The following is a 12,341-nucleotide window of genomic DNA, read 5'->3' as shown; positions in this document are numbered from 1 at the left end:
GATAGCTTAGAAACCGAGCACTAATTGGATTCCGACACGCTCGACGTCCGAGAAAAAGTTAAAGCTCGCCTCTGTTTACAAACACAGTTTCGGGCAGGATGTCCGATCATGTGGCCATCATACAGCATTTTGCTGGCTGAATCATCGCACAGGGAGTGATATTGTTCGTCGTGACACTTTTCCATCATTTGGATTGCATTTAGCAAAAAGGAACCAGCGCAATGGAGATGTTGCATGTGTAAGGAATTTGCGATTTGACTGTTGATTCTTATGTAACAGTTCGCGGGAAACACGATGGTGCCACTGGTTTTCTCTGAAATCAACTCTCAAGCTCAAAAAAAGCTCTCAAGTTGAGGCCAAAATGGAGGGGATATCCCACCCTACCCTGGGAGTCCACCTCTATATCAAGACAAACTCTCCATGCAAAGATAAGGAGCAAATACATTAGCAGGGATGCCGTGTTTTCAGTTTTAGAGTCCCCAAATGAAGTGGCAGCCATGTCAATGTATTTGCTCCCTATATTTGCATTGCATGGAGAGTTTGTCTTGATGTAGAGGTGGACTCTCAGGGTAGGGTGGAATATCCTTTCCATTTTGGCCTTAACTTGAGAGCTTTTTTTGAGCTTGGGCGTTGATTCCAGAGAAAACCAGTGGCGTGTTTCTCGCGAGCTTTTACGTAAGAATCAATAGTCAAATTGCAAATTCCTCACACATGCGACATCTCCATTACATTGTTGTAAAAATGTTGCTTCTTCATAATTATCGAAAAAAACCTGCCAGAATAGCAAATAGTTTTTGCTTCTCACCACAAGATTGTTAATTTTAAAGAAAAATAATTGTGTGAATTTTAACACTATACATATTTTAAGTATTTTTAAAAGGAAAGAAAAAGTTGCACGATTTTGAAAACACTGTAATCATGCTAGTTCATTTTTGCTAAATGCGATCCATTTATGAAGCTCCGTTAGCATAAAAAACAAAATGCAATACGGAGGTAAGCCAGTGAATTGCTGAGCAGGGACGTTTTCTGACAGAGAAATTTGAGGGACGTAAAAATGAACCATATGTACACAATAGGTATGGAGCTTATACGCGATACTGTTTCCCCTTCAATTTTCGAAGTAGGCCAGACAACATCCTCCAGGCAGCAATAGTTATCTCTTTCAGGAGTTGTGACTTCCGCTGTGTGCTTATCTTGTCTCGCAATCAATTAAATTAAGCCATCCAAATTATTTCGACTCAAGTCTCAAATGCTTGAAATTAAGGGAAAATGTATGAAAATTATGTAATATTTTAGGTAACTTTCTCATGCAGAATTGACTCGAGGAATTAGGTTCCCAGCTTGGGGATGAATTGGACTTCATGTTACAATTAGGAACAACAATTTTCAGCTAAGCCGTTGAAATACTTAAGTACCTAGAGAAAGTGATGGTGCATACGTTGTTTCTGAACTGAGCCTGAGAATGTGGTTCCGAATTGTAAAATGAAATCGAACAATGCATCTTTGGAAGTTCAGAAATTAAGTAGGTAAGTAAGTTGATCGTGAAAAAATTCCGAATGAAAATAATAAGCCATTGTTTAGCGGATGAGCAAAATTTTTCCACATTAATGACGCAATATAATTATGTGACTTTTGTTTTTCACCAAAAACCTCAAGAGAGAGGCGCATATACCCACTTGAAAATTTTCAGAGACCTTCTGACAATAATTGTGGGGCATGGAGGAAAAGGCGCATATAAGTGCAGTTTTTGCTGTTTCGAGAAATACGTGTTTGAACTTTTAAAATTACATGGATCCTTATGGCGAAAAAAAGCTCAAACTGACTTTTTGATGCTTAAAAGTTGGAATTTCGGACCGAATTTTCCCCAGAATATGCATTATGACACACTTCACTTGAAATCATTAATATGTAAAAATTTTCAAAAACTGCACTTGTGCGTTTTGTCCTCCGAGCCCCTCAATTCACCTGTTATTTTCATTCATACGAATAAAGGATGAAAGGAATAGGGTATGATGGAAAGGAAGGAAATTACCCAGTAATAATTACTGGAAATTTCCTTCATAACTTTCTCATGAAAAGTGATTCGAGGAAGCTTGGGATGAATTGGACTTCATTTCGCAACTAGAAACTATAATTTTTAGCTAATCCGTTGAAACACTTATGTGCATTGGGAAAATAATCGTGTACACGTTGTTTCTGAACTGAGACTGAGAATGTGGTTTCGAATTGCAAAATAAAGTTAAACCTTGCATCTTTGGAAGTTCAGAAATTAAGTAGGTAAAGGCGATCGTGAAATATTCTGAATAACCATAGTTATGGGGACGAATACAATTTTTTCACATTAATAACGATTTATAATTAAATATGTGACTTTCGTTCTTCACCAAAGGCTTCAAGTGAGAAGCCCATACTCATTTGAACGTTTTCGAGGACCTTTTGACAATTGTGGGACTTGGGGGAGAAGGCGCACGTAAGTGCAGTTTTTATTATTTTGAGAAATACGTGTTTGAGGTTTCGAAATAACATGGATCCTTATGGCGGAAAGAAACCTCAAACTGACTGTTCAATACTGAAATATTGGAATTTGGAACCGAAATTTTCACAGAATATGTATACAGACTAGTTTTACTTGAAACAATTATTATCTCAATTTTTTCAAAAACTGCTCTTATGCGCCTTGTCCTCCCAGCCCCCCTCCCTCCCCCTATTTTATTTTTATGTAGTTTCCAATGCTCTATTCCCACCCTCTCATGGCTAGAAAAATTACGCAAAAATCGAGAATAAAAATTTTACAATTTAGCTACCTGATCAGGGTTCAGAGTGCATTTAATCTCTCCGTTGCTGGAACCACACACAGTATCCCTTGCGCACACCGCACCACACACTAACACCACTAACAAACACGTTGGTAAAAAAGACTCCATTCTTTCATTTTCAACACACTCACATTTGCAGAAAATCCGACGCGGCACTGTCACAAATCACGAGAAACGCACAACTATGGGCGAAAATCCAATACGAACGCACAGTAAGGACGCATGGCTTCCGTGGCGTACCGCAGCGATGCAAGACACGGACTGAGTACGGGGGGGAGAGCGTCGTCGCAGTTCGCCGCGGCCAAACGTGTCCGAACTTGTCAGCCGCTTCCACCAATCGCAGCGCCCGGTCATTCCCCCGCGCTCTTCCGCCGCCCGCCCCCCACGCTTTTCCCGCCGCCGCGCCGCGCGCCGCGCTTAGCCGCTGATAAGGTGCATGTTTATGTTAGGTTCGATTTTCGCCGAATGCTCCTCAGGTGACTCTGCACTGTGACAGCAGTCCGGAGATTGCCCTTCAAAACTTGTCTAAAATTGCAGAGGAAATTTAAGAAATTTGATGTGAAATTTCACCGAGGAATTTCAAAGTCTTACTTTTCATAAAATTGTCCATCGCAGGATAGCGCAAACGTAATATAAACGGAAGGAAAAAGTTTTCTGACTTCCGTGGGTACTATACACTTGCGCACAATTTCTGTAGGCATTTATTTGTCCCGTAAAATTCACAAGATCTATAGAGTAAAGAAATTTTCCGTCAGTTTCAGAGACCATCTAATTTCTTTTTATTTTTTTTATCATTATTATTTTTGGATTTTATTCCACAATCCTCCGTGCTAGGGACGAATTTTGGACAAACATTGGGTTTTTAAATTTTTTTCTTAATAAAACGAAAACTTTGAAAACTTGAGAATATTTTTTCTTGAAATTTTCAATGAATTTTACTGGTAATTTTAATCAGTGTACCCGAAAATTGCAGGAGAAAATATCATATTTTTTATAATGTATGTGCGTCTTGATGGAAACTTCGATGACATTCGAATGTTCGTAGGGAATTTTTTCTCACAATCAGCACAGCAGCAGTGCAGTACGAAGTATTCACTTCTGATTGCATTGTAGAAAGGATTTTGGTCCTTCTGTTCAACAAACTTTTGGAATTCGGTTGCCCATTATTATTTTTCTTTCTTTAAAGATGTATGATGCGGAGGGATTTCGTGGTATCTTTTTTTGTTGAAAATAAGAAAATTAAGCTCCTATGCCTATAGTATCTTGAAACTCAACAGTTTAAAGCCTTTCAGTCTAAATCTTTAACTCGATTGAATTGGAGAAAATATCCGATTTGAAGTCTTCCGCGAGTTTTCTTGCGTAATTGCTTTTATGTGGCAATAAAATTGAAGAATGTAGGAAGAATCGCTGCTGACTTATGTAAAGGAAACGGGAAAACTCGTGCTTTTTTTCTTTAGTTTTCTAGTTCATTTTTAGTTATTAAAGGGACAGAAAGTACTGATTATGCTGAAAATGACTCTAAATTTTTAAGTCTGAGACTTAAGTTTTAGTTTTAAATTTTTAAGTTTGAGCCAGACAAGCTCGGACTGGCCGTAAGGCCAATCTGCCATTGGCAGATACGTCCCCTTGGCGCGCCAAAAACGCGCCCCTCTGACAAATAGCAAAATAAGAAGAGAAAAAAAATTACGACCGAGAATATATGCGGAAAATTTCTTAAATGAACGGAAGAAGAGAGAGTTAGGAGTGAAGAGAGGTGCTTTTACGCATAGTGATGAACAGAGGTCCAAGAACTACTTTCTGAATCGTGAACACTTTTCTGTGAAATTGTCACCTTTCGTTGACATACAGGCGCTTTATCACCCACCTCCTTCACTCTCTATGTGTAACTCCCGTAGGAGCGATAGCAGGTTGGATTTTTAGACGTACGCACACTTTATAGACCTCTTGAGAGACCTTTAAACATATTTCTTCCTTTTCAAAATGACTATTGATTTGGACATATCATAGCATACCTCGGGCAAACTTAACCTTAATTTATTTCGAAATTCAAAAGTAAGAGACATCTACAATGTAAACGCGATACAACTATTCTCGCTAGATGGGTGTCAACATTGCATATGAAAAATGTAAGACGCGATGGCGTGAGTCGTGAACTCGCAATGCTCTGCTCTAGTTTAAAACAACATTACAAATAAGACAAACGGAAACGAATACAACATTTAATAGAAAAAGAGGGAGGGAAAGGATGCGCGTTAACAAAGGCGCAGAGATACAACTATTCGTACTTGATGGACGTCCGTGCTGTATCTGAAAAATTGAAGGCGCGATGACGCGAAGCGTGAGTTCTCAATGCTCTGCTATATGCTGCCAATGAGGTCTCGCTCAGAGTCGGGAGAAAAGTTATAAAAGAGGTCCAAACACATCTCTCGTACCCTCGGCTGTGTTATTCACGTAGTGCTTAAAGCACCATCACGAATAAAAAAAACGGAAACAAACACAATATGGAAAAAATAGAGCGAGGGAAATGATGCGAGTTTACGACGGCGCAGAGATACAACTATTCGTACTTGATGGACGTCCGAGCTGCATCTGAAAAATTGAAGGCGCCATGGCGCGAAGCGTGAGCTCTTTAATGCTCTTGCTATATGCTGCCAATGAGGTGTCGCTTAGATTCGGGAGAAAAGTTATAAAAGAGGCCCAAATACGTCTTTCTTGTCATCAGCTGTCTTGATACTCGTTCTTTCTTCTTTTTTCAGGTTCTTGCCTGATTCTTTTTTAGGATGGATTTTTAGACCCACGTCTTAAGCTTGTGTAAACCGCAGCCTTGACACGGTTCTTATTGAAATAATGGTGCTTGGATGCGTCTAGTGGCTTTGATTTTTTTGTTTTCTTTAATTTCAGAAGTCAGTCGATCACTTCAATACGTTCCATTTTTCAATTTTTACTCTGTGCGACTAATAAACTTTGAACCTGAAAATAGTGTAAACTTGTGCTGCTTTGCCAAAATTTTCTGAACCCCTCTCCACGAAGAGGATGCCCCATCAGGAAATATCACATTACGCCCCTTTAACCAGCCAAGGGTCTACACCCTCAGATGTGAGCCAGTCCGACCCTGGAGCCAGAGACTCTGAATTTTCAAAATTTTCGTGGTTCTCTCTCCTCTTTAGCTTTAGGGCGTCCCTTAAACCTCCTCTCACGGGGCACCCAAATTGATATCGCACAACGAAAAACAATTTACCAATCCGGCATCGATTACAACTCCCTTTTTCGACCGTGAGCAGAGGCTTGAAGTCCCAGATTTGACAACATCCTTGGAAACATGACGATACCCAAGAGACCAAAGTTTACAACTCAAAACTTTGTGAAAACTGATCAACGCAAAAAAATAAGTATCTGTTTTTAAAGAGTTCCATTTCTAAGAAGGCAGGGTTTCTGCGAAATACAAAACGTGGCAAAACGAGGACCTCCCTTGTTTGGTCGAATAATGTCTTTTTAATTGGGAGAACGGTATCGAATTTTAGTTTTTACGTTGCATTCTGGTATGGCATCATTCGAGGGGTGCAGAGCAGAAATATTACTCCCAGTGGTGTGGCTTGCTTTGCGATGTATCGATTGATATGCCATTCTAACCCATGAAAAAATATCGATTATCGGGGCGTTCGCAACGAACATCTTAGCGATGTTCGATGAATCGATTCTGTATCATAGTTTCAAATGGAAAAATACCGTTCTTCGAATATCACCCCTCGCCATTGAATACTCCTGCATGTCAAAGATTTCGGAGTTGGTATAGTAAGGAACAGCATAAACCGCATGGAGGGCTGGAATTCAAAAGCTGATTGTGAGACAGTAATTCGATACGATTTGGCCGATTGTAAAATGCTCCGTTCGACTTAGCTCAATCTTACAGCAGGCATTACTCTATAAAAGAAAAATTTAGAAGGAGAAGTAGCAACTACGATGATTGAAAGGTGAATGCCGCCAATTTCGTTACCTCGGGCATGGACTTGTGGCTGATCATGAAATAGTCGCATTTTTGTATACATTATGAACGGCTTTTGGCCATCTCGAGGGTGACACATCAACATTATCGGGCATTTTCTTCAAAATTGCTCGCTTACATATCGATAGCGAAATTGCGAAATCACGTAGCTCCGTTTGCGACGCTTTGGACTTCCTGTCTTAAGTACTTTATTTTTTTCTGTGGAAAACTGGTCAACGTATAATTTCTTGAAAATTTCCATGATTTTTTCACTCTGTTAGCGGAATATTCTGTATGAATTTCAAGTTTCCTATAAATTTCACTGGAAAAAAAACACATTAGATCTAGAGTCCAGACTCTTAAAAACATCGACAGCAAAAAGTACTCTTGATTCAATCAGAATCTAGCTTTAATCAAGAACCAAGCCTCTTAATTTAAGCGGATTTCGTTTTGATTCAAGCAAAAATCCGATTGAATCAAGAGTATTTTTGCTTGTCAATGTTTTTAAGAGTCTGGACTCTAGATCCAATGTGTTTTTTTTTTTCCAGTGAGGTATCCGGTTTCGCCTTTTGCCCATCGATAGGATTTTAGATTGTAAATTATGATTCTTTTAGAATAAACTGAGTAGTTGCCAGGAAAAAAATTAGTGGAGTTGAGGCTTTTGAATTTACAGTGCAGAATAATATGATTTTTGAGGCGCCCGCCTCTTTCAACGTTGAACTATATTCAGAAAAGCTATTGTCTCAGTACCATTGCAGTTGATTTCAACCAAACACCTTTTCGGAAAGAACTAGCGGTCTTACCTCAAATTCTTGAAAGTCATCGCGTTTTCGGACAGCTTTAATGATTTTTTTTTTTTTTTTTTTGCGTTTTCTATGCATTTTTGCACCCCCAAGCATATCCCACTCCCTACGGTAAAAAAATTCGTACTTCTGACATCAAGATTTGTTTTTAGCAATGTTGGCGACAAACGCAGAAGATGATAGCTGTAAAAAGTTGTCAACGAAAGAGTCACCATCTCATCCAAAGCCGCGGCCAATTTTTGGGTCCTGTCCTTAACAACCTCTCTGAGGGTCTAGCGTCCGCACTCTCATTACGAAGCTTATTTTGAAGGTTACTCTAGGTATTATCAAGAGCTGAGACAAAAATTTTACATCATTTTTCCCATTGGTGTGTTCAATTTCGTTGACAGTTTGCCACTTAAAAGTCTACACTGAAAAAAAAAAGTTTGGTCACATGAACCGAACGTTCGGTTTCCCACATCTTCCCAACTATCGGTGTTTCAGACTGAACATTCGGTTCGTGCAATCAAACATTCGGTTCATATGACCAAACTTCGTTCGTCAGTTCATTTTGCCGTTCAAGGTCGGTTACACTAGCCGAAGGTTCCGGTTGACGAACCGACAATTTGGTTCGACAAACCGAATTAGTCGGGATGATATGAAACACCGAACTTTGGTTCGTGCGACCAAACATTTTTTTTTTTAGTGTAGCGCAGCGCTATGCGCCAAGCAACGAGAAATAGTCATTATGAATGTTTTTCGGCGACTATGACGGCGGGCTATGATTTGATGACCCCTCCTCATCATCCTCCTAGGACGTCCGATGCCGGCGGTACCGCTTTTATCTCGGATCGTGTTACGAAGGCATTATTCCATCGGAGGACAATCGCGGTTCAACACTTTCGCAAAATGGACTTGAGACTTTCAATAAGCGATGAGCCGCCTTGAGACCGCAACACTCCCAAACGGTCAACAACCAACAAAGCTATTAAAGGCAACACCCGGCAGTGGCTCACAAAGTTTTTTGCCCATTCCCCGGAGCAAATCTGCAAACGTAATTATTAAACTTATAGATTTACTCTCAGATTAAATTTTTATCTGAAGATCATTATCGTTATCGGTTCGAAACCCCCCGAAGTTTGCCAGTGGCGACAAACCGACGCGTCCCATCATCTTAGTGCGAAAATTAAGTCCCTAGCTGGAAAATTCAAACTCTTGGAAGTGAAAGTGCATTGTCCTGATTCCTGAGCTGCTCTTGCTGTGGACAGGGTGTCTACAAGTCCGGAATTTCCGGAAAGTCCTGAAAAAGCACTGATTTTTTAAGGGTTGTCCGGAAGCACTGTAAAAATGCGGAAATTCCGCAAGAAGATCCGGACTTTTTTGTCACTTTGGACGTAATTTGAGCGAGAAATCCAAATTTTTGAAATTTTTCGAATTTCGTCAATCGGAGGTACTGAAAAAGTACTGAAGTTTTCTATTAAAGAGGTACTGAATTTCTTAGGAATATACTGTAAAAGTACTGATTTTTGGCCAGCCTGTTTTAGTAGACACCCTGGTGGAACCTATCATAGGGTCGCCTTTCGAGGAAATCGCGTCTGCAGTTGGGTCATAACGTTCGGCTGTCCTCTGATTGGCTCTGAGAATCCCTGGCCAGGGCACCCAAGCCCCCGAACAATGCACTTTTGCTCGGTCCACCGAAAATCTCTGGGATGCTCCGATGAGTCGCAGCACAATGGTTCTGTTGTCCCGGCCGAAGAGAAAAGCCAGATCGGCGAGTCGGTGGGTCAGGTCATGGACCCCTCAGAATCCTGAATCCTCATCTCGGGTTTCTCATTTTGCACGCGAGCCACTCTTTGTCCCCGCATCGCGGCCCGAAATCTTCATCCCTTGCATCTTGACTGCCCATTATCTTTTTCCACCCTCGTTTTTTACGGCTTTCTTGCTCTGATCCCGGAAGAATTGGAGTGGCGTACAGGGCGAGCATCGCAGCGTGACACATCGAGCCGACGTGTTGCGCCTGTCATCCGTGATACGTTATCCATGAATGAAATTTTGCCCATCAGGCCACGCTTACTTGTGCTATTCCGCCGTGCTGAGGAGGAACGCCGTGAGAGTCATCAGGTGTTGCCAAATTTTTTGACGAATTACGAATTTTCAGCGAAATTGTGACTATTTCTCTTCCGATTTTTCCAAGAATTTAGTTCGTAATTTGATCTGAAAAATCTGAAAATTTCAAGGCAGAATATTTATAACTTTCTTCAAAAATAATGTTTTCTGAAAGGAAATTCGGCAACATTCTAATGGTCATACGTGAAGCGTCAGGCTTCAGATTCTATATGGTTTGGATCAACTTATTAAAAAGTAATGCTGGGAGGTTGAAAGGCAGCGATCCGCACCCCTCTCCCCTCCTTCATCTTTAAAACCTTTTAGGGATGTTTCTCTCACTCGTTGAAATCTGTTGAGGGCCGAATTCGCATCATTTTGCGTGCTTAGTGTGCAAGACCAAGGTCTCTTTAGGGTTGAAATGAAATTCTCAGGTTCCCTCAAAAAAAATTTAAAAAAAAAAACTTTCTCGGTATCACTCGAGGTTCTTTTAAATTAACTGTTAGCTTTTGTTCTGGCAAAACAGCGAGCTTCTTGAATACCATGCGAAGCTAGACATTTACTTTGAAAGCGGACTACGAAACGCAGTTACTTTTCGGTGAAGTGCCGTTCCAGTTTTACGGAAGCTATTCACGGTAGGGGGGTGGTCTCAGTTTTTGGAGAATTTGAGGGCTTTTTGAAGTAGGATCCAGTTCACTTTTTGAGCTCGATTTGACCCGGTTTCCAATCACCGCGAACAATCGGCTTAAGTAGAGAACTAATAATGGAACGAGTCCATCAGAAAGGAACCAACCCACATTATCGAAAAAATTGAGATAAAAATGTTTTCGAGTTCCTCTAGTCGTATGTTTTCTCCTTTCGAAAAGTCAAAGTCGACAAAGAAAATTAGTCAGTGAAGAGAGGGGTTGAAGTTTATTTTCGGCATTGAGTCTCATGGAGAAATTTAACTTCAAACCTCTTTTTCTCAGTTTCGACTTAGTGCGGGTTAGAGTACCTTTCTAGACAGAGTATGGCCATTTCTGTTCCGGTTTTTCATTGGTCGCGAGCGAATAGGCTGACACGATGCTCTTAGGGCCGTAAATAAACAAACAAGATGGCTGTTATCAGCACGCAAAATTGAGGTTATGCACATCTTACATCCTCCAGTGATAAAGGTGAAAGGCGATTTAACAATGTTTTCGTGTTTGCGAGTGTGTGTGTGTCTCTTCGACGAGCCGCGGGTTGCCGCATCTAATCAATGAGTGGGAGAGACCAAATTACGAGGCCCAGCCTGTATTTTTGCGAGTGTGTGTGTGTCCCTTTGACGAGCCGGGGGTTGCCGCATCTGATCAATGAGTGGGAGAGAGATAGACGATAAAACGGCGGCTTGTCAAAGCCGAGTGTGCTCCTTTGACGTGCCGCATCTGAGCAATGAGTGCGAGAGAGAGAAAGGACAAAACAGCGTATGGACCAATCCAAGTTGAGCCTTGGTCCCCGTTTACGGCCGTTCTTTCCAGGGCTCATGGTCGGAAAGCACTCCGGTGCTTTTTCGGGGCACCCGGATTCGGGCTCGCCACTACCACCGCGGATAAAATTACGTGGCCCAGCCTGTATTTTTGCGAGTGTGTGTGTGTCCCTTTGACGCGCCGCGGGTAGCCGCATCTGATCAATGAGTGGGAGAGAGATAGACGATAAAACGGCGGCTTGTCAAAGCCGTGTGTGCTCCTTTGACGTGCCGCATCTGAGCAATGAGTGCGAGAGAGAGAAAGGACAAAACAGCGTATGGACCAATCCAAGTTGAGCCTTAGTCCCCGTTTACGGCCGTTCTTTCCAGGGCTCATGGTCGGAAAGCACTCCGGTGCTTTATCGGGGCACCCGTATTCGGGCTCGCCACTACCACCGCGGCCCAAATTACGAGGCCCAGCCTGTATTTTTGCGAGTGTGTGTGTGTCCCTTTGACGAGCCGCGAGTTGCCGCATCTGATCAATGAGTGGGAGAGAGATAGACGATAAAACGGCGGCTTGTCAAAGCCGTGTGTGCTCCTTTGACGTGCCGCATCTGAGCAATGAGTGCGAGAGAGAGGAAGGACAAAACAGCGTATGGACCAATCCAAGTTGAGCCTTAGTCCCCGTTTACGGCCGTTCTTTCCAGGGCTCATGGTCGGAAATCACTCCGGTGCTTTTTCGGGGCACCCGGATTCGGGCTCGCCACTACCACCGCGGACCGAATTACGAGGCCCAGCCTGTATTTTTGCGAGTGTGAGTGTGTCCCTTTGTCGCGTCGCGGGTTGCCGCATCTGATCAATGAGTAAGAGAGAGATAGACGAGAAAACGGCGGCTTGTCAAAGCCGAGTGTGCTCCTTTGACGTGCCGCATCTGAGCAATGAGTGCGAGAGAGAGAAAGGACAAAACAGCGTATGGACCAATCCAAGTTGAGCCTTAGTCCCCGTTTACGGCCGTTCTTTCCAGGGCTCATGGTCGGAAAGCACTCCGGTGCTTTTTCGGGGCACCTGGATTCGGGCTCGCCACTACCACCGCGGACCAAATTACGAGGCCCAGCCTGTATTTTTGCGAGTGTGTGTGTGTCCCTTTGACGCGCCGCGGGTAGCCGCATCTGATCAATGAGTGGGAGAATGATAGACGATAAAACGGCGGCTTGTCAAAGCCGAGTGTGCTCCTT

At 42.3% G+C, this 12,341-nt stretch overlaps 2 protein-coding genes across 3 annotated transcripts in view; one reads left to right on the top strand and one right to left on the bottom strand.

Annotated features, from left to right (window-relative positions):
• LOC109030757 (uncharacterized) overlaps positions 1 to 3,109 on the bottom strand; it is a 66,713-nt gene extending 63,604 nt beyond the window's left edge. Inside the window, exon 1 of the mRNA XM_019041876.2 lies at positions 2,805 to 3,109. Within this exon, the coding sequence (XP_018897421.2) occupies positions 2,805 to 2,924 (120 nt within the window). The 5' untranslated portion in view covers positions 2,925 to 3,109. The remainder of the gene's footprint in view (positions 1 to 2,804) is intronic.
• Positions 1 to 12,341, top strand: part of hiw (MYC binding protein highwire) — a 315,026-nt gene that overhangs the window by 238,142 nt on the left and 64,543 nt on the right. The window lies entirely within an intron of this gene.

This window comes from Bemisia tabaci, chromosome 3 (genome assembly GCF_918797505.1).
Source record: "Bemisia tabaci chromosome 3, PGI_BMITA_v3".
Taxonomy (NCBI): Eukaryota; Metazoa; Arthropoda; class Insecta; order Hemiptera; family Aleyrodidae; genus Bemisia; species Bemisia tabaci.
Note: the sequence above shows the minus strand (reverse complement) of the source record. Positions and strands in the feature narration are given on the sequence as shown.